Source organism: Mesoplodon densirostris, chromosome 13 (assembly GCF_025265405.1).
Source record: "Mesoplodon densirostris isolate mMesDen1 chromosome 13, mMesDen1 primary haplotype, whole genome shotgun sequence".
NCBI lineage: Eukaryota > Metazoa > Chordata > Mammalia > Artiodactyla > Ziphiidae > Mesoplodon > Mesoplodon densirostris.
Genome location: NC_082673.1, coordinates 84,848,794 through 84,876,773, shown reverse-complemented (window position 1 = coordinate 84,876,773; position 27,980 = coordinate 84,848,794). Strand labels below are relative to the sequence as shown.

General features: G+C 50.3%; 1 protein-coding gene across 1 annotated transcript in view; it reads right to left on the bottom strand.

Annotated features, from left to right (window-relative positions):
• TG (thyroglobulin) overlaps positions 1-27,980 on the bottom strand; it is a 239,070-nt gene that overhangs the window by 4,713 nt on the left and 206,377 nt on the right. The window contains exons 44-45 of the mRNA XM_060115916.1: positions 16,160-16,341; positions 13,359-13,466 (exon numbers count right to left, since the gene is read on the bottom strand). Of these exons, the coding sequence (XP_059971899.1) occupies positions 13,359-13,466; positions 16,160-16,341 (290 nt within the window). The remainder of the gene's footprint in view (positions 1-13,358; positions 13,467-16,159; positions 16,342-27,980) is intronic.

Here is a 27,980-nt window from a genome sequence, read left to right as displayed (position 1 = left end):
GAGCAGCTGTAAGCTTTATTTCATTCCTGAGCAGGAAGCAGGAAGAGTCAGTGGCAGCAGAATTTATAGGTCCTGGGACCCGAAGAGCCAAGTCCTTCGTCCAGCTCTGGTCAAGCTCAGACAAGAGCCCAGAGTCTGCGGCCAGCCCTCCTGAGCGCCTGTTCAGAGCTACTGTTTCCTGAGCACCTGAGATGTGCCAGGGACTGTGGTTCGTCTTTGATCAGCAACTTTCAGGACCAGCCAGGAAGTAAAGTGTATCATCTGCATCGTTTCCAGGCAAAGACCCAAGGCTTGAAAAGGTGAAGTGACACGGGAGAGCCAGGATCGGAAGCTGTTTCCCAGACCCCAAACCCTGTCTCTGTCTACTCTACCTCTGGGGGTGCAGCGCTGAGGACCAAATCAATACCCATTAATTTGGGTATTAATGCCCCAAATTCTCAGTGGTGTTTTACGAGCCATGAAAGGAAAAGGAACACAGGACAAAAACAGGCCAGGAACATAGACATTGTAAGACAGGCGATAAAAGATCTCTCACTAATACCCACGCTTGGTAGTTCACAAATCACTGTCACCTTGATTGTCTCAAGGGTCCCGTGAGTAGGTGGTACTGGAATGATTCATGGAGTTTTACACTGGAGGAAACTGAGGCTCCCGGAGGCTATTTTCCTCCCAAGGCCCTGAAACTCAGCGGCGATGCCAGGACCAGGTCTGGATTCCAAGGCCCGCTGTCCTCTTGGCCTTGCTGCATGGGGTCGTCCACCAGCACCACTACCACCACTGGGCTGGCTGAGGTCTGTGCATCTCAGTGGCTGCATAGGAACCAGGGGAGCCCGGAGTCGCAGGGGTCGGCCCCTCCCCCCGCTGCCCCGACACCCCCGAACCCGCTTCTCCCCTGCAGTGTGTGGAAGGGAAACGTCTCGGAAGGCCCTGAAGAGAAAGTCACTTCATTCCTTTCCTACGGCTGCACCCTAAGAAATGCCACAAACTAAAGGGCTTAAAACAACACACATGTACTATCTCACAGGCTGTGGAGTTCAAAGGTCCAGCATGGGTCTCATTGGGCCAAAATCAAGCAGTCAGCGGGCTTCATTCCTTCGGGAGTGGCTGCGGGAGAATCTGTTTCCTACTCATTGGGGGTGTGACCGAATTCAGATCCCCGAGGGGAGGGACCCAGGTTCCCGTTCTGTCGCGGGCTGTAAACTGAAGGCCATTCCCAGAGGCCACAGTTCGTGGTCCTCCTTCTCTATCCTCAAAGCCACCAACAGTCAGTGGAGTCCTTCTCTCGTCCCGTCTCTCTGACCCACTCCTCTGGCCTCTCTCCTGCTTTGGGGAACTCATGTCGTTAGATGAGGCCCAGCTGGGTAATCCTGAATCACCTCCAGTGTCAAGGTCCTTAATCTTAACCCCATCTGCCAAGACCTTTTGCTACGTAAGGTGACATATTCACAGGTAGGGTGGGATTCGGATGTGGACGTTTGAAGGGGCCATATCCTGCCTTCCACAGTGGCCTTGTCCACTGTTTCTTCCAAAGAAAGCTGCGTTCCAAATGGTGCAGTGAACAGAGTTCAAATCCTGGCTCGATCACTTAAAGCTATGAAATCCCAGAGAAGGTATACAACCTCCCTAAGCCTCAGTGTCCTCATCTGTAAAATGGTGACACAATCATGCTTCCAAACATTGAATGAGGTCTAGCAACAAAATTTTTCAAATCTCTTGCTCAGTATCTGGCTCCAATGTTCATTCCTATTTTCTTTTCCCCATGAGAACCATCAGAAAGCTTAGGAATAAGGGTCTTTAACTTGAGGGTCCATTATAGGGTTTCAGAGGACCACAAGTTCCCTGAAGTTAGGTGTAACATGCTGTGACACTGTGTATGTGCATCTTTCTTGGGAGAAGCTTCATAGTTTTCATCACGTTCTCAAGAAGATCTGTGCCGATGGTGTGATGGTAAACGCTTAATGATTGGCTTTTGCCAGTTTCCACAGTCTCCCACCATAGACAACGCCAAACTACCAAAGTGACATCGTAGAACATGCAGTTGGGGAAAGCTGTGCACCCCGGCTCCTGTGAGCACGCACAAGCTGGCTCCAGCCCACCACCCGAAGTTTACAGAGCGCTGTTTTGGGAAAAGGCCTGGCCTTCCAGCCCATCTGATCTGTCTAATTTGAGAGCTTGTTGTGTATGAGGACTGCTGCTTTGTTTTTTCCTTAGCAGGGCTGATCTTTATCAGGATGCTGGAGTTATTTCAAGCCGCTGAAGGCAGACATCTGGAGGAGGGGCAGGCAGTGGGAGCCTTGGAAGAGGGCATATGCGATCGGAGCACCAGGGCCTCAGTGAGTCTGGGCTGAGAGTCCCTGACCCTCTGGAGGAAGAAGAGGGATTTGGAGTCAGCGTCAGCAGACGGGGACACGGAAGGACACTCCAGGGACTGACGAGGTAAAAGGAGAAACTCGCTAGCTGAATGGCTGCAGTGCTGCAGGTTGAGGCAGACAGTTCATGCCTGTTGATTTGGCTTCTTGGCTCTGTGCTGGATTTGATCACTGGTATGTCATATACCCAGACTTGTGGCACTCATGTGGGTATATGGTCACGCTGCTTTTATTTAGCTTTTCGGTGTCATTTGCTGTCTTTGATAATAACCTTCCCATCATCCTTCCCTAACCTGATAGTCACGCATCCTATCTCAGACCAGGTCTGGATCGTCCCATCGTCCCATGCGGACATGGGGTCTAGGAAAGCTCCCTGCCCAGGCTGGGTGAGCTTGGCTCAAACCCCACTTCCACCACTGACTCTCGGCTGCTCTACCTGTGAAATGGGTCTGATCATCCCTGTTCAGCCTCCCCCGTGGCATTACCAGATGCTCACAGACTGATGGTGGATGGAAATCTCTCTAAAAACTACAAATTGCCATCCAAGCAAGAGCTACTGTTGCTGGTGTTGGTGACGGTACCTTTAGCCAGAGTGTGGGAAAACTGAGCAGCCACACAGTCCGGGGGACAACTGAGTGTGCGCTTCGGTTTCAGGACGTGAATACAGCTCAGCGAGGACAGTGGCACCGCCTGGCGGGGCAGGACTGTACTTGAGTCCTATTTGCCAAATGCCTACGGTGCACCGTGCTCTGAATAGGTGCTGGGGGAAAAGAGGAATAAGTCTGCCGTCCATCAGGGAGTTCACCGTCTGACAGGAAATGCAAAGAAGCCAACATTAAAAAAATAAAATTCTGTGGGTTGCATGATAGATAAATAGATACCAAATGATAGAATTGCTTACAAACTTCATAAAAAGAGAGAAAAGCAATACTACTTGTTTCAGGCAAGGGAATGGAGAGGAGTTTGTAGAAAGTCAGAAAGGAGAAATTATCGTTGATTTGTGCCTTGAAAGGTGAGTGGAGGTCTCCAGGAGTGGGTGAAGTGTGGACGGGTGTCCAGGCAGAGACTCGGGGTGTGTGAATCACAGACTGGGTTCTGCGCTTTGTACGGATGATGGGGTGGGAGGTGTGGCCTGGCACAGAGGGGTGGAGGCAGGACGGGGAGCTGTGGCGGCAGGTGACAGAGTCGCCAGCGTGTATTGTGGGCCTCGTGTACTGTGAGAAGTGCATCACGCTGAAAAATGAAATTGGAGTTTTTCCTGATCCAGGAAAATCAAAAGTTCGGGAGCCACTCAAGTGCACGCTCGCTAAGGTCTTTAGGCTCCGGTCCTGTGAAAGGCATGAGAACTGAGGCCAGAGGAACTGAGGGCCACATCTTAAGGGATAGAGGACAGTGGCGGTTTCTACACAAGCCAGTCACAAGCTGCATCTGTTATGGAACGATTGCCGGAGCAGGCTGGGTAGAAAGCCTAGAACTGAGAAATCACAGGGTGGCTGCAGTTATCCAGGAGAGATAGAAGTTTGCTTCTTTTTACAGATTGTCCCCCGACCTTACCTGTCAGTCATCCTGCTCATCTTAAGTCTGCTGGTGTGAATGTGCAGGGAGGCTCAGTCTGCATTCCAGCAAGTCAAAAGCCAAAGCCACCTTTCAGAGATGATTCATGTACAAGCTCCTGACCTGAGCTCTGATTCCAGTATAAGAGAGGCATCATGCACGGACACTGGGGCTCGTTAGGGAGCATGGCTGAGATGGTGTCCCCAGAGGAACGCACTTGACCCTGGGCCCTGCTGACACAGTGACCTGAGCTGGGGATCAGGGTGCGGAGAGGGACTGGGTAGGATCTTTGTTGACATAAACAGGCCACATGTTTACCTTCCAGGGGTTGAAGAGGCTTTTGGCTGAGGCCCATTGCTCCACCCCATCTCACTGGATTGATTTGAGAGTCTGCTGTTCTGTCTGAAAGAGGAAGTTTGTTGACCTCATCCCCATAAAATATACTCCTTTTTTAAATCTTTAGCTAGCATCTCTAGATAACTTCCTCCAAAAGAAATTAGGGAACATGGAGGAGTAAAAGCCCTTCTCCTTCCCAGGATTATTTCTTTTTTCTTTTTTCTTTTTTCTTTTTTTTTTGCGAGACTGTTAAATAACTACAAATAGGAGCTTACCAGTGTACTTCTCTTTGGGCAAAGCTAATATGCAAAAGTTCAGATTCTGCCTAGGAATTAATCAAGAAGGAATTATATGCTTTGGCTTGCATTTTACAAAGAGATTCGCTACGCAATACTTTAAATAATACAATCCCATCCCTGGCCCCAGATGAAATACTTGCAATATTTCCATAACTCCCTAAAGCCCAGCACAGCTGGATGATATATGGTTTGGCAAATCAGGCGAAGCTTTCAGCGGACTTGCTGGATTAACCTGGACATTTTATTCTCTATATGACACGTAACAACTGTTGCTCAGAAAAGGCTGAACTTTCCTGGTCCAACACATCTACTCTCACCAGGAAGTTAGATGTTTACCAACAGCCAGCTGTGTTCATCACTGGCCGGTCTGTGCCAGTTATAGTTCTTGTAAGTATAGAGCTGAATTAAATGCATAACATATCACGTGGATGCCCCACTTTCAAGAAACCAAAAGTGGACATCCACTTGCATTATGGTTATGGGTTTGCACAAATTTCAAAGGGAGAACTCCAGACCACATTTTCCTACTCAAACTTTTGACTCTGCACGAGAAGAACAGCAAGTAAATGCACGTTTGTATGCTTAGAGTGAAAATTAACTGTTTAAGGCATATTCATTAGTCATAAGTTCCCACTTTAATTGATTTTTTTGATTAACTAAATGACCATCATATTGGATAACAGGGTTTCTATTCTACATTCAGTTAAAAATCTGGTTTTTAGTGAGTTGTGTTATGAGTGTGAGAGAAAAGACCAAGGTGCATTCTATATAATCTGTCTTAAAAATCTCCAATGACTTTCCATCACGCTCAGATAAAATACTATCTCTTTGCTTGCCACAGCTTACAAACTCTTATGTGAACTGCAAGACCCTGTCTTTTTCCCCCATATCTCCAACTACTCTCCTCCTCTTCAATAAACTCCAGCTCTGTCCTTCTTTATCCTCAAACATGTCAATCCCTTTCCCTTTCTTCTTCCTAGGGCAGTTATCTGAATTTACTCTACATATTTATTTGTGTATTGTCTATTCTTTGCACCCTAGCCCTAGACCCTCATCAGCCCACCCACTGACTACAGTGTTAGTCCCAAGATGGTAGCCCTTCTCTGTCTTACCAGCTGCTCCATCTCTAGGATCTCCATCTCAGAGAATCTGGGGCATAGAAGACAGTAATTATTTGTCGAATCAGTGTTGAAGAGCATATATAGCAGAAGCCCTTATACATCATGAATTTGGCTTCAGTGTCAGAAAATGATTTACTTCCGTCTTTACTGGGAAATGATCTTGTTAATCATACAGGATGTAGCCAGGCCAATGGACCCAGTTCAAGAATTCAACCACTTAATAGCTGCTTTGGTTTGCTAATTCCAACTAATTCACCAAGACAGTCAACTAAAAACATAATATTTTGAATCTGGAATGTTAAAGGCCCCTGGAATGCACAGAAACATCTAGAATGCCAATGCAGCGGTATGCAAAATATCTTGAGTCTGGAATTGATGTCTTTGTTTCTCCAGGGTTGAGACGACTTGTGAAGGAGAAACATTACTGCCTCTTTAGTCATTCTGATAATTTTTCTTCTCAGAACCTTATTTTTCCTAAAAGGAAAATAACCCAAATATTGGCCATCTACAACACGCCAAGTATTTAATGTACATTGATTTGAATCTTCACACTATGAAGTAGATATAACTACACCTATTTTCTAGGTGAGGAAACTAAGGTGAAGGAACTTGCTCAAACGCAGACAGCTAACAAATGGAAGAAATGGGATTAACACCCTAGTTGGTTTAACCTCCAAGGATGTGTTCTTTCACTACACTGAACTGCTTTTCCCAAAATTAAAGAATGGTCCAGCATCCTACATGGAGCCTGGGTAGGTGTTTAATCCCAAGAGCCCTACCCCACTGCCCATTCAAAGTCAAGTCTCATCTCTCTAAAATGCTTCTGCACCGCTGAGACGTGGGAATGACATCTCAGGACTCTGGGGACCAAGGACTTTGGAATAAGGACCTGAACACAGCATGTAATTCAAGCATGATGGCTCACACACAGCCCCGAGGTGAAGTTCCATGGGAAACGATGAACTGGTACCACCCCCAGGAATCTTAAGATGATGGGCCCCCATCTCCCTCTGAAGTGGCCACAGCAAATCTTCCAGGAGCTAGTACACAAAAACCACTTCTTCTGTGCTTGCTTTCTTCCTGGATCTTGTTCATTCCAACGTGGGTTCTCCCAGCATAATACATTAAGCAGTATTAGTAGCACCTACTGAGTGCCAACTTTATGCCAGCCAGCTAGCTAGGCCGTTTGCGTGTTTTGTCTTATTCGATCCCGACACACTCCTCTAAGTGTACTGTCACTAGCTCCATCTATGGATGAGGAAACCAAAGCTCAGAGAGGTCGTCACTTGCCAGAGGCTCAAAGTGAGAGACAGAGCCAGGATAAGCCCCCTAAGGACAGGCAACATCAGAGAATACATCAGTGCTCCCTTCTGCACTTGCCGGGGCCTGGCTCCTGGAGGTGTGTTGGAGGGGGATCCCCCCAACCTGGGCTGGCCACAGGGTCCTGGAGTCCGTGGCTCGTGAGTCGCAGAGTATACAATGGGGGTCCCTCCTAGGAAGACACTTGGGTGAGAGAGTTCTATGGGAGGAGCTGGTGAGAGAGAAAGACGTCAACTGTAATCAACAAGATGGTGATGCCAGGACTGGCGGGGAGGGAAGAGTCCCAGCAGAGCATGGGAGGTGGCGCCTGGACACAGCTGGGCAAGAGAGTTCTCAGACCTAGGCGTGGACAGCAGGCCAGGGTCCTGCCTGGTGTGACCACGGGAGAGAGCCTGCCGGCCCTCCAGGTGAGCTTTGTAACAGAAGAGCCAGATGCTCCGGTTTGTGGCGTGCTGTGGTCTGCCCGAGGGTCCGCGGGACCAGGGACAGTACCTAGAGGTGGGGGGATCTTGTGTTGATTCAGGGATAAGATCTGGGGAAGGGGTCACACGTTCTCTCCAGGTGGGGTTAGTGATAACTCCCGTTTTAAGGGACGCCAGCAGTGCTTGCCAACAGAGGACCATTTGGGGCCCCAAGGGGACAGTGGCCTTGTCTGGAGACATTTTCAGTTGTCACAACTGGGAAGGTGTTTCTGGTATTGAGTGGGTGGAGGCCAGGGATGCTGCTAAACAGCACAGGATGCACAGGACAGCCCTCCATGGCAAAGAGTTATCCAGCCTGACATGTCAACAGTGTCCAAGTCGAGAAACCCTGGATTACAGTCATCACTGAAAATCCATCTTCATGAAACAGTGGGCTATAGACGGGAGCCGTGGAGGAAACTGGCTCAAAATCTCCCCAGTGAGCAGAACTGAGCAAAAGAAAGCTGCTAAGTTTTGTCCTCGTGTCAATAGTCTTGGTGAGCAAAGCTGCCAGGCACTGTGGTGTGTACAAACACATACACACACCCACACACACACCCTAGATGCAGACACTGCACCCCTGAACCCTTCCAGCAGCCGTGTGGGACATGCACTATTACTCTCCCCTTGGACAGATAAAGATGCATGGAGGCTCAGAGAGGCTAAGCAACTTGTCCAAAGTCGCACAGTGAGCAGGTGGACCTAGCCATGGCAGGCACTCAGAGGCTTTGGGTTGAAGTGGGTGCAATTGAAAGAAAACTGGAGAAAGGGCGGGAGGCAGGGTTTGAGTCCAGACTGCCGCTTACTGACTCTGTGACTGGGACATAATTCTGGTCTTCTCTGGGCGTTTGTTTCTTTATCTGTAAAAATGAGTTGGATGAAATCATCTTACATAGTCTATGATTCTTTGAATCTGGATCTTAAAATTGCACCTTCTTCTCACACTGTAGATTTTCCTTTTTTTGTCTCCTCCCGCATCCATTACACTTATTCTTTCCTCACAAAACTTGGCCCTCAATTTCAGAGATGCAGATCTCATCTACATAATCCAGGTGAGCATGCGATGCTGTGATCAATTAACAAGAAGAGTCTGCAAGAAAGTGGTAATTTATTGTGTTTTGTTCACTAGCTATGCCAGGAAAGCTAATATATGCTCACAGACAGATGGCTGAAACCATAAGGCACACGCATATATTTTAAGTCTGTAGACCTCAGCCAGAAATAAATGAGAGTGTGACAGCTCCTGAGCAGAGTGAGAGAGATGTCTTTTCGAGCAGAAAAGGTAAACTTGCCAACAATTAAATGGGTGAGTTTCTATGATTCATTCATTCATTCAAGTATCTACTATATAGATGGCACCATATTATGGTCGTGGTGGGGAGAGGTGATATAGGCCCAGAAAGATATCAAGAACGTGCTCTGATGGACAAGAATAATGAGACACTCTTACACTTGCTGTTCGCCGGGTCCTGTTCTATACACAAATGATGACAATAACCCTCTGAAGTAGGTACGATTCTTCTTCTTCCCATTTTCAGTTGAAGAAACTGTCACCAAGGAGGTTAAGTGACTTGCCTCAGGTCCCTGAGCTAGTAAGAGTCAAGACGGGTTTCTAACGAGGCAGTCGGCCCAGAGTTGCTGCTCTACCCAGGACACCTTTTGCCTTTGTACAGTTGGCAACATCTCTGCCTGTAAAATGTTTCAGTGGCTCTGAGTGTCTCTTTCCTCCCAAACTGATAAAATGTCAGAGTCAGAAGGTGTCTGAACGGTGACTGAGCCCAGACATTTTTCATATCTCTGTAAACTGAATGACCTTGAAATTTTACTTGAAGCTCAGTTATGAAGTAGAGAGAAAGGGGCTGGGAAGCTTGGACCCTCCATCTCGCTCTCCTCCTCCTCCGGGTCCACAGAGCCCAGTGAAGAATCACTACTCCTGACCTGTCCCACCTCCTCACTCCCATTTTGCAGATAGCAAAACTGAGCCCCAAGGAGCCTGTAAACTAGAGTGGAAGAGACCCTTTCCCACATGTCAACTGAGGTAGTTGTATCAGCTTCTGTCTTTCAGCATGATTTCCTGAGCACCTACTATGCCTCCTCTGTGCCAGGAGGGTCTCTAGGCCCTGAGGTGACCCGGGAGGCACTTTGAGTGGTTCTGATGCATGGGCGTGGCTTCCTTCCAAGGAAGGTTCTGTGGATCAGTGCAGTGGCATCCTGTCTGTGGGTCCCCAGAGGGGCGTGAGGATGCTTTTCAGCAACAGAGAAACCCAAACTGGCCACAAGAGACTGAGGATGTGGTTTGGATTCTGTTCAAGGGCTGCTCCTCTGGGAAACACCCTGATCCCAGGTCCAGAACAGCCTGCTTTGCACCCTTGCCCCTCGGGAGCCTCCCCAGCAGGGCTGTCATGTTAGAGAGAAGGGTGGTGCTTTGGGTTGAACTCTGTGCCCCTTAAAAGATATGTCGGAACCCTGACCTCTAGGACCTCAGAATATGAGCTTCTTTGGGAATAGGGTATTTGCAGAGATAACCAAGTTAAAATGAGGTCATTGCGGTGGGCCTTAATCCAGTCTGACGGGCGTCCTTATAAAAAGGAGAAATTTGCACACAGACACACAGTGGAAAGATGTTGTCTACAAGCCAAGGAATGCCTGAGGCCTCCAGAAGCTGGGGCACGGGGTGCCTGGAGCAGATTGTCCTCTAGAGCCTCCAGAGGGAGCGCGGCTGTGCCAACACCTTGATTTCAGACTCCCGGCCTCCATAACGGTGAGACCGTACCTGCTGTTCTAAACCCGCCAGGGTATGGTACTCTGTTACCGCAGCCCTAGGAACCGAATACAGGTGGGCTCAGAGCATTACTGACGCTGGCTGGAATCATATGGATCCTTTTGCTACGTTACGTTTTGACGGTTTTTGTCCTCATATAACTTGTGCAGTTCTTATTTTTTTGCCACTTGGAACTTTTGGAGTTCCAAGCTGTATGCACATGTTGAAGGCTTTTGATGGACTTGCTGCAGGAGTATTGCGGCTTCTGCTACAATCTCTGCCTTAAAAGAGGGGAAGGCGTAGAACCAGATCGAAGAACTCGCGCTCTGGGCGTGAACTCCTGAGAGCCCTGGCATTTGGGAGGCGCGGCCAGAGCACTCCACGAATGGCTTCCCATGCCTGGCCTCCCTGGATGCGGTCTGGCCTCCTGGACGTGGTGGCCACGGGATTATGAGACCTCCGTTCATCTCTGTCCAAACCCTCGGCTCTTTTCACCATTCCTTCTCCCCCGAATGCCTTCTCACCAGAACCCTAGCCTGGCATGTACTTCCCTTCCCACAACCTGGAGGCAGTTGCTTGAATCTAGGAAGTAAATCAAGTTGGAATTATAAACAGTTCTAAGCAGAGAGACCATATGTTTTAGTGGAAAGAGAGTTCTGGGGCTCAGAGAAGCTATGAGTAGGTCACTGCTCTATAACCAACTGCTGCTTGTCCTTGGGGAAATCACGTGGAACTTCTTGAACCTCAGACTCTATCTGTAACACAGAGATGCTCTTTTCAACACCGCTGGCCTCACAAAGATGGATGTTCCGTGAAGTGTTATAAACTGAATAAGCCGTTGGGGGAAACCAGGTAAAGAGTGCTTGTTTAGGAAAACTAGAATGTTTGGGGGCCTGTATTAGTTTCTCATGGCTCCTGTAACAAATTACCACAAACTTTGGTGACTTTATAGCAACAGAAGTTTACTGTCTCATAGTTCTGGAGACCAGGAGTCTGAAATTGGTTTCACTGAGCCAAACCCCAGGTGTGGGCAGGGCCAAGCCCCTTCTGGAGGCTCTAGGGAAGAAGCCACTCCTCTTTCCTCCAGCTCTGGCGGGTGCTGGCATTTCTTGCTTGTGGGTGCATCACTCCAGTCTCTGCCTCTGTGGTCATGTCGCCTCCTCTTCTATGTGTAGCAAATCTCTCTCTGTTCTCTCTTATAGGACACTTGTGAATGCATTTAGGACCCACTGAGATACTTCAGGATAGTTTTCCCACGTCAAGATCCCTAACTTAATCACATCTGCAGGCCCTCTTTTCCGTATAAGGTAACATTTACAGGTTTCAGGGGTTAGGACCTGGTATCTTCAGGTGACCATTATTCAACCTACTATAGGGATGTTGCCAATTATAATAAGAAATCGTGTATGTTTGTAAGACGTCCCTTGATGCTGTTGCAAAGCAACACAGGTTAGAGAGGGATAATTTATAATCCAGATATTATTAACACCAACTCAGTGAGAGGAAAGCATTAGCCTCATTTTGTAGATGAGGAAACTGAGGATCAGAGAGGCAAAGGAGCCTGCCTAAGATTGCACAGCTGTCAAGTAGTGGAGCTCATCCTTCATCTCTAAAGTTCACTTTCGGGACTGCCCTGGTGGCGCTGTGGTTAAGAATCCACCTGCCAATGCAGGAGACACGGGCTCGATCCCTGGTCTGGGAAGATCCCACATGCTTCAGAGCAACTGAGCCCGTGCACCACAGCTACTGAGCCTGCACTCTACAGCCTGCGTGCCACAACTACTGGGCCCATGTGCTGCAACTACTGAAGCCCATGCGCTCTAGGGTCTGCGTGCTGCAACTACTCAGCCCGCACGCTGCAACTACTGAATCCCGCAGGCCTAGAGCCCATGCTCCACAATAAGAGATGCCACCACAATGAGAAGCCTGCACACTGCAACGAAGAATAGCCCCTGCTCACCGCAACTAGAGAAAGCCCACACGCAGCAACGAAGACCCAACACAGCCCCCCCCAAAAAGTTGACTTTCTTACACTCAGTCTCCCTGCGGCCCAAACAGACCATGGACATGGGCAATGGATGTCCTCGCTCCATAGGTCCTTGCTTCATACTCTCGTATGAAATGAAGCAACACGCTCTGGCATCTTGTGACACCTGACCCCCTGACATTCTGTTACCAAAGGACCTCCAATGTGAAGTGGCTAATCTGATGTAATTTGTGGGAATCACATCAGATTATGTGGGAAGTCACTGGCCCAGCACTGGGGGGATGCGGGGTTTTCCAGCGCAGGTGAAGAGCTCAGGACTGGAAGGTCATGAAGAAGCAGAACATGTGGCCTCACAGTCCTCCCTCCAATGCCCTGGAAACCTTGTGCCCCAGCGACGCATGCTGCTTTGCCCTCCCACTGGCCGAGACCAAATATGTCTTGTGACACCACTCCTCTCTGCTCCTTTGTTGAGCTGATGGCGCTATGAAAACCGAAGCTATGTTCTTTTCTTCTTTACGTTTAAATCTTTTCTTTGACTTCTGGGAAACTCAGGATCACATTCTGGGCCCACTGGTTGCCCCTTCCTTTATCACTGGTTTTCTTTTACTTGTACCTCTTACTTTTCTTTTCCATTTTGATAATTTTATTGCACTTGAGACTTTTATTATAAGATACATTGAACTTATTCTGGAAGTTAGAAGGGTATATAAACTAGGGGTGAATAAAACTCCTTTTGTTGCAAAAGAAATCTTTTTATACTTTGGAAAGTCATTTTCTTAAGTTAAGCTAAGTGTTCAGTTTTTAGAGACATAAACAGGTAGGATTAATAAAGATGGCTCCTCCCCACAAGCCAGGTCAATCAATGAATGTCTAATGTTGCAATTCCAAACTGCTTTCTACATCTTTTATTTTACTTGCTCTTCCTACAAGGCTGTGAGATAAAGTGGTGATTACTATTCTACCCATTTTTCAGATGATAAAACTGAGACTCAGAAAAGTTAAGTGACGCATCCCATGTCATCGAACCAGGACTTGTATGATGGTCCTGCCTTCTTTTCTCTGCTGCCCTGTGGATCACAGAAGTGACAGGGACCCTCTGTCAGATTCTCTTTGTGTGCCCACACCCGCTGTGGCCACGCAGCCACCTTACCTGCTGTGGCCGTAGCTTTCAGGAGTGTGATACATGAAGACGTTTCCTTGGGCTCTCCTTGCCCAGTGTCTGGCCATGTCGATCACGGGGCAGATGATAAAGTAGTCCCTGGTGAGAGGACAGAGGATGGGGTTTAGCTATGCACAGCTCTATGGACAACAGTGCCGGGTAAAGGCTTCTCCCAGGCAAGGGCCCTGGGTCACCAGCCAGCCCCTCTGCATAGGCCTGCAGAGAACACACCCCCCCACCTCCTCGTACCCTCCAGCTTTCCTCTCGCCCCTGCTGGCGCCTGGTCCAGCCTGCTTCATGGAGGGCCGCGATCACACACTATGTCCATACGATGCATCACAGGGTCAAGAGACCCATGGGACAAACACCTTCCCAGGACATCAATTTTACTCAAAGACTTGGGAGCAAAACATTTTATAGTAAAATGAATATAATATACTATGAAGCTGAACATAAAATAATTGTGCATTCTGAAGGAAGGTGGAGACCTCAGGGACGTTTCAGGTGTGTGACACCCTTAGACCAGTGGCTCTCAGCTGGGATGCCTCCACGCTCCAGAAGACGTCTGGCAACGTCTGGGGGACACTTTTGGTTGTCACAGCTGCTAGTGGGAGGTTTTTACTGGCACCTAGTGGGAAGGGGCCAGGGATGCTGCTAAACATCCTATAATGCACAGGACAGGCCCCACAGCAAAGAATTATCCAGCCCCAAATGTCAACAGGGAGGAGGCTGAGAGCCTTGCTTTAGATTCCCAAAGTTCCACATCCACTCCCCCTTTGGGGGTGATGTGAATAAATCTCGGAAGCACTCGCTTTCAGCAGTGGGGTCCTGCGTGTGGACCTGCACCAGCTGCGTGCCCAGAGGCAGGCAGGTATGGCTAGAATCAGGCCGAATTTTGTTGGTCTGGGGCCACCAGGTTTTGAACCCCACTCAGCATCCCTGCGTCTCCTTGATGCTCCATCTCCTCAGCTGAGAAATGGGGCCCAAGGGCCTGACCCTGCAGAGATTCTGACGACCCCCATAAAAGTCCATCACTGAGGAGGGCTTCCTACCCCTCTTCTGGCGACTGAGACCGGCACCTCCAGGGTTTACAGGAAAGGCTCTCATAGAGGCTGGGGCTGGTGGGAGGGTCTGGAAGGGCAGATGAAGGCACGTGGTCCCCTGAGCAGCGGTGAGCAGGACGGGGGTGGGAGCAGACCTGCAGAGAGTTCCACCCTGGCTGCGCTGTGGACGGGCCTTGCCGAGGAGACTGGAGGCAGGGAGGCCTGTGGAGGCTGCCTCAGTCTGGCCAGGAGAGAATGAGGACCTGGCCTAAGGGAGGAATGGAGACCACCTCCTCAGTGAAGCCTTTTTTGGTTACCTGCCCTCCTTCAGACCCCTGCTCTTGCCCCTGTTCACAGATTGTCCTCAAAGACAGTTACAGGCAAAGTTGGGGCAAGAATGGACATAGGTTTCTGAACTCTAGCCCTGAGCTCTTTCTACAATATTGATCTAAGCCAGTCCCGACTTGGCTGTGAGCCCCTCAGGGTCCAGGATTTGGACATCTGTGAGTTCTTCAGGTCCAGTCTGGGGCTGGGCCTCCAGGAATAGGTGTTGGCTATTTTGTTCAAAGCTGAGCTCTCTGCTAGAAGGAAAATTAGAGGCTTCCTGGTCCCCAAGATCCCAGGGGGAGGTACAAAGTTTTATTCTGAGCTAGCGACCCTCTGATTGGAAGCCACAGACTCCTGGGAGGAATGACCAAGCAGGACAGTGGGCCTCAACATCCTTCAGTCCATCTCTTCTCAACAGGGTCAAGTTCAGCAGAGGCCTCTGAGCCTTGACAGTGGCTCTGTCCCCGGGGACAAACAGCAAGGGCCAGCGTGGACCTCCCTCCCCGAGGACAGGAAAGAAGCTACAGGATGCGGAAACCACCTAACCGCACTCTCCCGGCTTGGAGGGGGGCCTGTCAGGGAAACAGAACATGTCAAGCGGCTGTGAGGAGCTCAAAGGTGACACGAGAGCTGGAGTCCCACTGCGGTCTCATCCCAGGGGGCTCTGCAGGCACAGAGAACTGGAATCCTGGCTATCTCTTGACGGTGCTGAGAGGGACATTCTGGGGACGGCAGAGCCTGTGATGGGTGGAGGCACCCACTAACCCCTCTTGGGTTGGGGGACCTGGGCAGACTTTCCCAGGGAAGGAAGCTTGAAGCGGTGAACTTGAGCAACAAGATCCATAAGCAGTGAGTGCAGAAACGGCAGCCCCCCCCACCCCGCCCCCCGGGAAGGGGATGCACGGCTTCAGGAGCCCTGGGTCTTCTGTTCTGGGTGTGACATCAGGCACAAACCTTACCCTGTCCAGTCCTCCATTTCCTGTGGAAGGTGAACTCTGGCCGCCCAGCAGAGTCACCTGGGGGAGCCTTGAAAACTACCGATGCTTACGAGTCCTGGGCTCTAGCCACCCTTGGAGCTCTCCTCGCTCTGCTCTCAAGGGCAGCAGGGGTCCAGGTACTGGGCTGGAGGTGGGGTCCTCTCTGCTGGACTGCTCCCCGCCCGCTCTCCATCCACGCAAGCTGAGCGCAGCTTCTCGGTTCGGGGCATATCCAAGCAGGCACCCTGTGATGGCGCGCGAGCACCACGGACAGGAGGGGTGGGTCACCCCTCGTGATTCCCAGTGGCGGGCAGGCAGCCCGTACTGGGGACTGATGACCGACACAGATGAAGCAGCAGCAGCAGGCCCCGGTTCTCCCGGGGGATCTGAGCATCCCCACGGCCTCGGGGAGGTGCAGGCAGGACAGGGTGCCCGGGCGGCTCACCTTGTGGCAGCCTCCAGGGCGCGGGAGAAGGCGGCGTAGTCATCCGCGTGGTGTTCCAGGGCGTAGTACCAGGTCGCCGCAGCCTGCACGCGCTCGTCCGCCACCTCGCCGCCCAGAGAATTCTGCAGCGCCTGGTAAAAGGCTGTTTTGCTACTGGTCCGGCCTTGACTTTCCTCAAATTGCTTAAAAGAAAATATGTGGAAATTCCCCAGTCAGATTCTGAAAGGCCCGACTGAGCATAGCTCAAGCCCTTGGTCTAGAATTTTCTCTCTCGGAGGCAGTGGAAGGTGGCGAGAAGTGCGTGGGAGCTGGAGCCGGACTGCCTGGTGGGAATCCTCGCTCTGCCGCTTTCCAGCTGTGTGGCCTTAAACAAGCACCTGGGGCTTCCCTGGTGGTGCAGTGGCTGAGAATCTGCCTGCTCATGCAGGGGACACGGGTTCGAGCCCTGGTCGGGGAAGATCCCACATGCCGCGGAGCAACTAGGCCCGTGAGCCACAATACTGAGCCTGCGTGTCTGGAGCCTGTGCTCCACAACAAGAGAGGCCACAACAGTGAGAGGCCCGCGCACTGCGATGAAGAGTGGCCCCCGCTTGCCACAACTAGAGAAAGCCCTCGCACAGAAACGAAGACCCAACACAGCCGAAAATAAAAATAAATAAAGTAAAAGAAGGCTCAACATTTAAAAAAAACAAACAAACAAGCACCTATACCCCTCTGTGCCTGCCTGAAGGTGGACACAGTGGAGCCCCCAAGCAGGGTGGCGGTGAGGGTTAAAAGGGTTCATACACGTGAAGCCCTGAAAATGGCGCCTGGGGCCTAACAAGTGCTCACTGAACACAAGCCTTTGTTGCAGGCTGATCACGGGTCTCACGCGTGCTCGTGCACTTGACTCTCAGCCAGCTTGTCACCTGGTTTTGTTAGGAGAGCTAACTTCAGTCGCATTCACTGACTCAAGCATTCAACGTACGGACACTGTCTGTACCCTTTTCTACTGACACACTCTTGGTCCAGGGCCAGCGGCTTGCTAGGCCTGGGAAACAGCCCTGGACATGCTAATCAAGCTCCCTGCTCTCAAGGGACTTGCGTTCTAGTGGGCGGAGGCGGAAAATAAGCAAAGAGTTGTGCAGTTCATCCGGGACAGGTGCTATGAAGAGAAACGGAGCAGGGTGAAGGGATGGGGGCAGGGCTGTTTTATATAGGATGGGCGGGGAAGGCAGGGAGCTCTCTGGGATGTGTGTCCAGATGGAGATAACTCTTCCTCCCTCCCTCCCTCGCTCCTTTCCTTCCTTCCTTCTTTCCTCCTTTTTCTTTCTTCCTCACTCTCTTTTTTCTCTCTTCTTTTTAAGATTTATTTTTAAATCTAGGTAACATTGGCTTATGACATTATATAAGTTTGATGTGTCCAACATTCCGTTCCTACTTCTGTGTACCCTACAGCACACTCACCACCAAAGGTTTAGATTCCGTCTGGTCACGCACACTTGAACCAGGAAATGAAACGGAAGTTAATCCCTTTTACCCATTTTGCCCTCTCCCCAGCCCTCCTGCCCTGGTCACCACTACTCTGTAGCTATGTGTTTATTTTTGCTTGGTTTGGTTTGTTCATTTGTTCGTTTCCCATATGAGTGAAATCATATGGTATTTGTCTTCCTCCTCTCCCTTCCTTCCTTTCTTATCCTGTCTGCCTGGGAGAGTCTGGGGAGGCCATGTCCTCCCCTCAGGACTCAGTTTCCTCATTTCTGAAGACGAGGGGCAGAGGGGCTGTCAGTGACACAGCTCTGGCATGGGAGATCCAGACCCCTGGGCCCTTGTACGGTCCTAGGATGTGTGTTTACATATTTCTAGGCTCTTATTTCAACACTGACATGTGCTTATCAGGATATCCTGACATGTTTAAATTGTTTTTCTAAACATTACCAAGCACACAGGAACTGTGATTAGAATTCAAGGAGTGGGTATGATCAGTAAGCAACCCCTTCCATCTGAGACACTCTTTCAGCACATTCTGGGGTCCTGGGTTGGACTGCCTTCAGCCTGGCTCACCAAGAGGCTGGACGAGTGGCTGGAATCACTGATCAGAGGCATGTCTGCTGGTGGCCACACACCAGCTTCAGGAGAGATGAGGAAAGGAGACAGGGAGAGGTGTGCAAAAAGGGCTTCATTTAAATTCTATCTATATTCTATCTATCTATCTTCGTTATCTATCTATAACAGGTTATTTCTTGGAAAAAGATCTGAAGCAAATGTGGCAAAATATTAATGTCTGTTAAATCTGAATGGTGATGTGTTTCTTTCTTTTTTTTTTTTTTTTGTGGTACGTGGGCCTCTCACTGCTGTGGCCTCTCCCGTTGCGGAGCACAGGCTCCGGACGCACAGGCTCAGTGGCCATGGCTCATGGGCCCAGCCGCTCCGCGGCATGTGGGATCCTCCCGGACCGGGGCACGAACCCGTGTCCCCTGCATCGGCAGGCAGACTCTCAACCACTGAGCCACCAGGGAAGCCCTGTGATGTGTTTCTTATATCAGTGTTTTTTATATCAAATATTTCTGACCATGATCTATAATAAAAAAGACATTTTATACATGCAGAATCCACACACACACACTCACACTCAATGCCTGTAGTAACATTCACGAATAACATTCATACTCATTGCTGTTAACATACATGATATATCTGATAGTTTCAATTCTAGTCTATTCTAGTCTAATCTAGTCTATTCAAAAATGCCTGCCTGAAATCTATTTAATTGACTTCACAGCCTACTAATAGTTTAGGGGGAAATCTGCATTATGTTATTCTCTGTTCTTTACTGAGTTTTTGGAATATTTTATCACAAAAATTATATTAGTCACCATTCGCATAACTCCAATTATTGCCAAACATTTAGCATGTGTATTTCACTGCAGTATCAAAATCACCATATGAGTTGGGCGGTTGCATAAAATCATTGCCAAATTCCAATGAAACCTGCATATAAGGGGCTTAGCACAGCTCTGGGCACACATGGTCAGTAGCTGTGAGCGATTACTATTGCCCTGTCCCAGGCACAGGCAGGGGCCCCTGGGGTGCTTCAAGATGCTGCGCTGAATCCCCAGGTGTTATTGTCAGTTTAACGCCTAGTGTTCCAGAACTACCAAGCAGCGGAGGGGCATGAAGGGCTCTAGCAGGTGCCCAGGAAATAAGTGTTGGACAAATGAATGGAAGAGACACTGACCTTCATAGAGATAACACAGGTGAGGCTGCAAGTCCAAAGTCAAACCTCCTAGATTCAAATCCTAGAGCTGGAAAGACCTGGGCTTGGATGCCAGCTTTGCTACGTATTAGCTATGTGACCTTGGGCAACTTACTGAATCCCTCTCTGCCTTTTTTTTCTCCTCTGTACAATGGGCACAATAATATTACCCTCTTCATAAAACTGTCCTGAGGTTAAACGAGATGACACCTATACACTGTTAGTATGATGTCGGCGGCTAGGTGTCTGCAGCTCAGCTGGCCCAGGGGAGCCCATGCTTTAGAGCCAGGCCTGATCCAGGCTGGTCCCACTGGCGGTGGGTCCAGATCCTTGGGAACTCCTCTTCCGGATCACTGCTAGAAAACGACGACCTCACCCAAAGGACAGAGCCTCCTTCATGGGTGCTGCGGAAACACTTCACAAGAGGGCACCTTTTAGGAGCTGCTGGGCACCAGGCCCTGGGCCTTGCTAGAAGTACCTCCAACATTCTGAACAATTCCATGGCTAGAATGCTAAACGGAGGGGCCCAGGTTCTGCTTCCACAAGATTGCGATTCGTTTCCCATTCTAAGGGGATCTGAGCCCCTGAGACAAGCTGGGCCGTGGCTGCATCCACAGTCAGTATTTTGAAGAGACGGCTGGAGTGCGGATCTGAGCCCCCGGGGGGCGCGTGGGCATGCGAAGGGGCCCGTTTTCAGGAGGACCCAGGTCTGTTCCTTCTTGGCGAGGACAGAGGCACAGATGCTGTTGCTGGTTTAATTAGAGAGGCAGCGGGAGGGAGGTGGCCACCACGTGACTGCCAAGCCAGGGCCGAAGCCACAGGCTGTAATGACAGGCAAGACGTGCCTCAGAGGCGGGTTTGCTGGGCCTGGGCTCATTAAGGGCCGTCAAGAATTGGCGCAGGTGCAGTGCGCAGTTTTAAAGGACCGCCCTTAAACACCTCCCATAGAAAAGTTAGAGCCCTGGGAAACATTTAGCGACCGTGGACGGGTCCACAGTCACCTTGGATGACTGTGACCTAGGGGACGGAGTGTGGGGTTTGGACCTGGCTCCGCAGGCAACCTCAGAAGACTCACTGCTGGACAGTAAGTTCGTTCACTGAATACCCCTCTCTGTGCCTGGGGCCGATGTTAGAATCAAAAGAAAATTAATTATTATCAAATGGGGGACAGTAAATATTACTTCTCTCTCCCCTCTGGTTAGTAAATTATTAGAAGTAGGTGTCCTTGTGTTCACCCCAAGTTTGAGAAACAGGATGACAGCCACGTTGCTGCAGGGTCTTTATCTTCAAGTCACAGTTCAGTCAATAAATTTCTGTCAAGTGCCTGCATGTGCCAGGAGCAGCTCCAGGCATCTGGGGTACATCGGGGAACCATACAGCCCATGTTCTTGGCCCTTTGGGGGCTTTTAGTCGAGTTCGGGGGAGGGATGGCACAGGACAAATCTTTGTGACAGAGGAGGTTTGGTGGTGGTCAGCACTATGGCACAAGCGGACAAGCAGGGCTGGGGAGGGCACAGGGTACTGGCTGGTGAGGGTTGACATCATAAATGGGCTCATGAGATGGGCCTCGGACCTCGTGGAGGACAGCGGAGCTGAGACTGGAGGGAAGCGGGTGTTGGGTGTGGGCTCTGCAGGGTCCCAGGAGGGAGCCCGGGAGCTGCTGCTTCTTACTGCCTCTCTTCTGCCGTGTGGATCCCACGAGGCTGCTCGGAAACCCAAGGTGATCCTCAGAGCTCTCCATACACCCACGCCATCCTCTACTCTCAGGGACACGGCCCATCCAGATGCTCTTCCCAAATCCCCTCCCTCTTCTTGGACCAAGGGACACTCCTTCCCTCTGAGGCTGATGACTCACTGCCCAGCACTCTAGGGACCCTCCCCTCTGCTTGTTCAGCGATGTCACTGGGTAAATCTCCCCCCTCTTAGAACCTGCGACGTGCAACTCTCCATGACTCCTACCCCCACCCAGAACGAAATGCCAGCCAAGGTGTCTGTCTGTCCACCTCGGCATTCCCAGCACAGGGAGTTCACCCCTCACCCCATAGCTACCTGGCCACCCGCTCCCCCACCTCCATGCTGGCCAAGGTCACTGATGGTCAGCGCCAGTGCCGGTGCTGCTCACCATCCCCGTCTAGGGCTCTTTCTTGCCTGGACTTGGTGACCCTCCCCATCTCCTTTTCCATAAAATTCTCCATCTTGGGCTCATTTCTGAACCTCCCCGCCACCTGGCTGTCTTGCCCACTTTAAATGCTGATGTCTACCCCCCCACCAGTTGCCACCCCTGCCCTTTCTCATCCCCTTCCGTCCACACACGCTCATGAGGTGGTACCGTTTCCTCCCTTTGTTTCGACAATGATCTGTAAGCTGACGATTCCTAAATCCCTCTCCAGCCTATGTGTGCTTCCTCACCTCCAGAACCTTCTTCGCCTCCTATTTTCCTGACCTCAGTGATGAAGACCAGTACCCAGCGACCTGATTAGAAGAGAGATGTTTCCCGATTCCTCCCACTTCCTCATCTTCCCCAGTGCTCTGCGGTACCCCAGTCCTGTCGATTCTCCTCCTGAGGACGTCTTAACGCACTCCTCCTGTCCACTCCTACGGCCCCATCGGGGCTCTTTCCCTCCTCCTCTCCTTCCCATCCTGGGGCAGAAGCACTGACAATGTTCTCTGGGGAGTGGGGACTGGAGGAGGAGTGCTTTGTACACAGAAGATAGTGAATTAACTTTCGTACATTGATTACTCTTGATGTTATGCAAAATGGTTATGACTTTGTAAGTTTGAGAAGAGGGAGACCTGGGGCAGCCTCTCCAAAGGCAATCGGGTGAACTCTGAAAGGATGAATGAATGAACAAATGCCCCCAGAATTCTCTAGAGCTCTGAGGTAGGTGGAGACACAAATACTCTCTCATTTAATGGGCATAAATTAAAGACATACTGTTGGCCAGCACCTGAGGATTTGAAATGAACATGACACAGATCTTGCCATGGGACAGCCTGGTAAGGTCGCAGAGGTAATGTGGCAATGAATGAAGTGGTCATGAAACCTGGTTGAGGGTTGGTGTCCGGTGGAGATGGAGATACAGTGGAAAGAGGGTGAGTTTGGGAAGCACGTGACCACTTCTTCACTCTCCCCTCAGCCTACTCTGATCACTCAGGCCTTCCACTAACCCCACTGAAATGGCCCTTACCCAGGGTGCCCAGGACCTACATCCTGTCAGGTCCAGGGGTCAGATCTCTGCGCTCAACTCACACTACTTCCAATGACACTGTACACTTGACCTTGGCTTCCTTTCAGAAAAACGTACTTTTCTTGGCTTTCTGTGACATCATAGTTTCCTGCTTTTTCTCCAAATCCATATCTATAGCTCTGAACTCTCTCTTGAACTCCCAACTCATCTACCCAGCTGCCGATCTAAGATATATCCCAAATCTGGGCATTTCTCACCATTACCACGTCTTTAACCTTAATTTAACATAGCAGCTTGCTCCCTGGACCTCACAATGGACCTCAGTCTGGTCTCTACTTTCTTTGTTACCCTTCCATAGTCAATTTTCCATAGAGCTGCCAGAATACTCTTTAAAAAGATGAATCAGCATAGTTGATTTACAATGTTGTATCTGTATGGTAAAACTATTTTAAAAAATGATAATAAAGTGAATTTTCCTGATTACTAAAAAAAAAAAAAAAAAAGATGAATCAGTACGATCATTCTCTAACTTAAAACTTTCCGATAACTTCCCCCTGCAAGTAGAGTAGGTCACTTTTCTGATGACCTAACAGGTCCCTGCAACACATCTGCCTTCCTCTCCTACTGCTTCCTCCATCATCCGCTGGGTTTCCCAGCGCCTGGCCTTCTGTGTCCCCCAGAGCAGCACTGCCTCAGCCCTTTGCACTGGCCCCTCGCCTCACTCGCCCCACAGCTGGCCCTTCTCATCACTCAGGACCGGAAGCCACTTCCCTGAACTCCGTACGAAAGTTCCTTCCCCCGTTGCATCACTTCCTCTCCCGTTACTGTTACACTTTTCTCTTCCTTTCTCTGCTTACGCATCCCTGTCTGTGTCCTCTCCCGAGAACAGAAACTCCATGACCGGGAGCCTTATCTGTTCGGGTTACAACTTTCCCCCCAGCCTGGAGGAGAGCCCTCAGTGAGTATGTGTTGGCTGCATGCACGAATCAACTCGGGACCTGCCCTGACCACTGGGTGTGGATGTGACGGGACAAGGGGCCAACCTCTCCACCATCCAGCAGGCCCAGTGTCCAGACCCCACCATCACTGCAGGGGTACATGATAAAATGTTCCTTTTAATTTAAAATCAGAAGAAAAAATAAATATAAGAATGGATATATAAGAATGAATCCAGCCTACATTCATCTTTTACCTGCACAGTCAGAAAATACTTTTACTGTTTTGGGGGGACAAGTCAACCCCGCCGATCCCTGGCTTCCTCTGCACTGAGAATGATAATCCCACGCATCAGGGCCGGGGGACACTTAGACGAGGTGCCGTGTGTGCGTGACAACTCTGAGGGCCGGGTGGCTACAGCGCCAGCGTGGAGGGGTCCCAGCGTGGTTCTCAGGGGTTGGACACTGTCTCCTTCACCTAGAAGTCCTCTCATAACTGCAGGGCTGGTCACCCTGTGCCCATTCAAAGCCTAAAGAGAAGGCAGCTCCGACTGGTTAGGCAACCTGCCTGAATTGCATGGCTAAAGCAAGGAATTGTGACCCATTTTTCTGATTCCAGGTCCTGGGCTCTCCAGAGAGCCTCACGATGCCCAGGGTTGGGATCCTCGCACCACCCCACCCCAAAGGGCTGGGGAATTCGGTGCAGCAGCCCCTCTCTGCAGGAAATCCATGTACTTCCCTGGGACTCCTGTACCGTCCTCTGCTATAATCTGTCACCAAAGGCTTGCTTTTCCCAGGCTGGAGCTTGTGCCAGCGCCTGGGGCTGCCAGGTGCCACTTTCCAACTCTCAGGCAGGCTGCCCTCCCCCTCCCTACTCTCCGAAGGGCCCCCATCCCACCTGCTCCTGGATGAGGCCAACTCCTGGCCAAGCTCAGGGGCACCTCAGCGGCGGCGATTCTGATTTTTCTCGCCTTCCTTGGAGATGCTTGTGTTTTGGAGGGGAAGGAAGAGCATTGCCTCTTGGAACAAATCTGCTTTTGATCATGCAAATTAATGCCCGGTTAATGTAGGCAGACTGTCAGTTTCACCAGTTAGGAGGAGAGAGAGAGAGAGAGAGAGAGAGAGAGAGAGAGAGAGAGAGAGAGAGAGAGAGTGAGAAGAGAGGGAAAAATCCCCACCACGGCAACTGATGAAGAATTTCAACAGAAAGCTGCTACTTCAGAAAATAAGATCGTTCTCTGCGAACAGAGCCTTTCCAGGCATCTCAGGCAGCGCTGATGTTCCACGGGTATGTGGTTAACTTTGCTGGTGTCATTAAGACTCCTTGGGTGGGCCATAGATGGCTTGGGGTGGTAAGTGGGTGAGGGTCTTCACATGGAATCTCTGGAAGCCCTACCCAACCTCTTAGGGCTGCGGGAATTTAGTGGGTCTCTGCTGATGTGATGGACGGGTGAGTCCGGGGGCTCACGTGGGATGGGAGGGACGTCTACCCCTCCTGTGACTTCCCCCAGGGAGCTGGATGGTGTGTGTTTGTGGGTTGGGCTCTGGATGGTACTGATGTAGGTTGGCATGAGGAGAAAGCATGTGTGTGCATCTGCCACGATTTGGAAAATTGGCTCAGGTCAGGCGAGGTGATTTAGTGACTGTGCGTCCTTTGTATTCCTGCTTTCTTGGGATTATTCTCTGGATTGGGGACAATGGCTTTGGATACTGACCATAGTAGTACAGTTAAAGAATTAAGTGAAAAACTATTATTTATCGAGCACATGGTATTTGCCAGACATTGTTGCATGTATGATTTCTTTCAATATCTTTATGAGGATATGTACTAATAATCTCCCGATTTTACAGATAGGGAAACTGAGGCTCAGGTTCTGGAGAACTCAAATACCCCTGACTACAGTCCATGGACACCCAGGGCACTCTCCCCGCTCCGTTGACAGACAGCTGGGGGAACAGGGTCCTGGTCAGTTCCTTCGTCACTGGGTCACTACTGCTGGCAGTGCCACTGCGGGTCCAGTGACACCCCCCCCCTTCCCTAACTGCCCTGAGGTCCTACAGTAGGACGACCATCTCTCCAAACAGTGTGTATCAAACTGCATTTTAGTTACTTACTTTTGCCCATTTTCTATTTTGTTACTTGACTGAGCTCCCCGAGGGCAGGAATTTAATTTGTATTGATGCCCCCAGACACCTAGCACAGCATCTGGCACATAGTAAGTGACCTTGTGAAGTGTCCCCATGACTAAATGAACAGGTCTCTGTGTTGGGAAAACACACCTGAGACCCTGTTCTAGGCGCATGTGGAAATTTTCTACAGTTGGTATGTCCTGCTTCTCAGCACAGACAGGGTGGGAAGGGCTCGGCCATATGGATGGACAGAGGATTCAGGAAAGGAATCGCTGGGATGGAGGCCCTCAGGAATGTGCCGTCCTGGGATTCTCCTTGGCTAATGGCAGCTGGACTCGGGTGCTGTGGAGCCTTCCAGGGGGAAATGGAGAAACCCACAACCCAATGCTGAATACAGGTCACGAGGAGGCTGAGGAAGGGAAGGCAACCTGGAGGGCACGAGTGAGCAGAATGTTTGGATATAAAGAGGAACTTCAGTACCGCCTCCAGAGGGCAGCTGGTAGCTCGGTTCCCACTTGGGTGTCCACGCTACTCCATGGTATTTCTGTGTTGGGCATGATTCTGAGGATTATTGCTGTAGGGTGTTGTAGGTGGTGCTAGTGTATTTCCATCCCTGTCCTAGAGTTTAGCACACAAAGCACCCCCAATTGGAGGCAGAGGACCTTCAGTGGAGACTTGGCTTTGCAAATGACTAGCTAGTAGACCTTGGGACAATCATTAAACCTCTCGAAACCTATTTCTTCCTCAGTACAATGGTGTTAAATGTTGGTTCGTGGGTATGGAGCTCACAGCCTTATGGCTGAGATAAAAGAAGAATGTGGGTGGAACTGCAAAGTCCTTTGCACCTAGTGGCCCTGATTCTAGCTGGGTTTGTGCTCACCCAGCATGCTGTCATTGTTGGATGACAAGCTCATGGAGGGAAGGCCTGGCTTCTCCCAGAGGGCTGGGATGGAAAAAGGGTGCCTTTGGAGTTGAATTCTGGCTTCTCTCTGAACTCGTTTCCCATCTGAGCATTAGTGATAATAATTCCTGATCCATAGGGTTGTTTGGGAATAAATTATCTCCTTGAAGACTCCTAGGTCAGGTCCATAATTTCATTCTTTCCATTGAACAAAGATTCACTGAGCACTTACTGTGTGCCAGCCACTTTTGTAGGCACCAGAGATATAGCAGATAGCAAAATAGATAAAGTCTCAGAGCTCATGGGGTTCACATTCTAGAGGAGGAAGAAATAGAGTAGACGAATATAGAACATGTCAAGGGGAACAAGTGCTGAGGACGGGGAGCAGGATAAAGGGGAGAGAGGATGCTGGGGGTGTGTATGCCTTTTCCACCAGAGTGGTCCAGGATGTTCTCTCCAAAGAAGCAGACCCTGAAGGAAGTGAGGGAATAAGTTACCTGGGGAAGAACATTCTAGAAGGGAGGACAGAAAATGCCAAGACCCTAAGGTGGGAGTGTGCTCAGCAGATTTGAGGAACACCATAGGGACCAGTTAGGCTGAAGCACAGTCAGCGGGAGGAGGCGGGCAGCAGGAGACGAGGTCAGAGGGCAAACAGTGGCCACATCAGATAGTGGGCGTTAAGGACTGTGGCTTTTCCTCTGCATGAGCTGAAGCCACTGGACGGCTTTAAGAAGAGGAGTGACGTTATCTGACTTGCACCATAAAGGGATTACTCCAGCCCCTGTGGTTCTCATAGAGCAAAGGGGGCAAAGCCAGAAGCAGGGAGATGGTTGGGGGCCATTGCAAGACTCCCGGAGAAAGATGATGGCAAGGATCAGGGTGATGGCAGAAGGGGTGGGGAGAGGGGGTTGGAAACATCTTGAAGATAGATGTGCTGATGGAATGCTGGTAGGCAGAGAGAGAGGTTTGGAGTCTGGGTTGCTGTTTATTGAGATGGTGAAGACAGTGGGGATATAAGCTGGTTGGGGGTGGGGACATAAGTGGAATCAGCAGTTCATTTTGGCTGTGTTAAGAGTGAGAAGCGATGAGACATCTAAGTGAAGACGTCAAGTCGACCCTGCGCTAACCCAGTCTAGAGTTCAGGGGCAAAGTCCAGGCGGGAGGTACAGAGTGGGGCTGGAGGTACGCGTTCAGGAGAGGCCGGCATGTAATGGCACTGCAAGTGTGGACTTGGCCTCAAACCTGACTGTTACTGTATCCCTGCTTCTCCCAACTGTCCACAGCAGTCAGCACCTAGGTGGGTTCCCAGCGGGATGCAGGCTCACAAGAACCACCCAACGACTGCACTAGCACCTGTTCAAAGGAGAATAAATGCAGAAGGGAAGTCAGACAGGAAGAGTCAGCCAGTTCCCTATTCTGATGCCTGGACTTG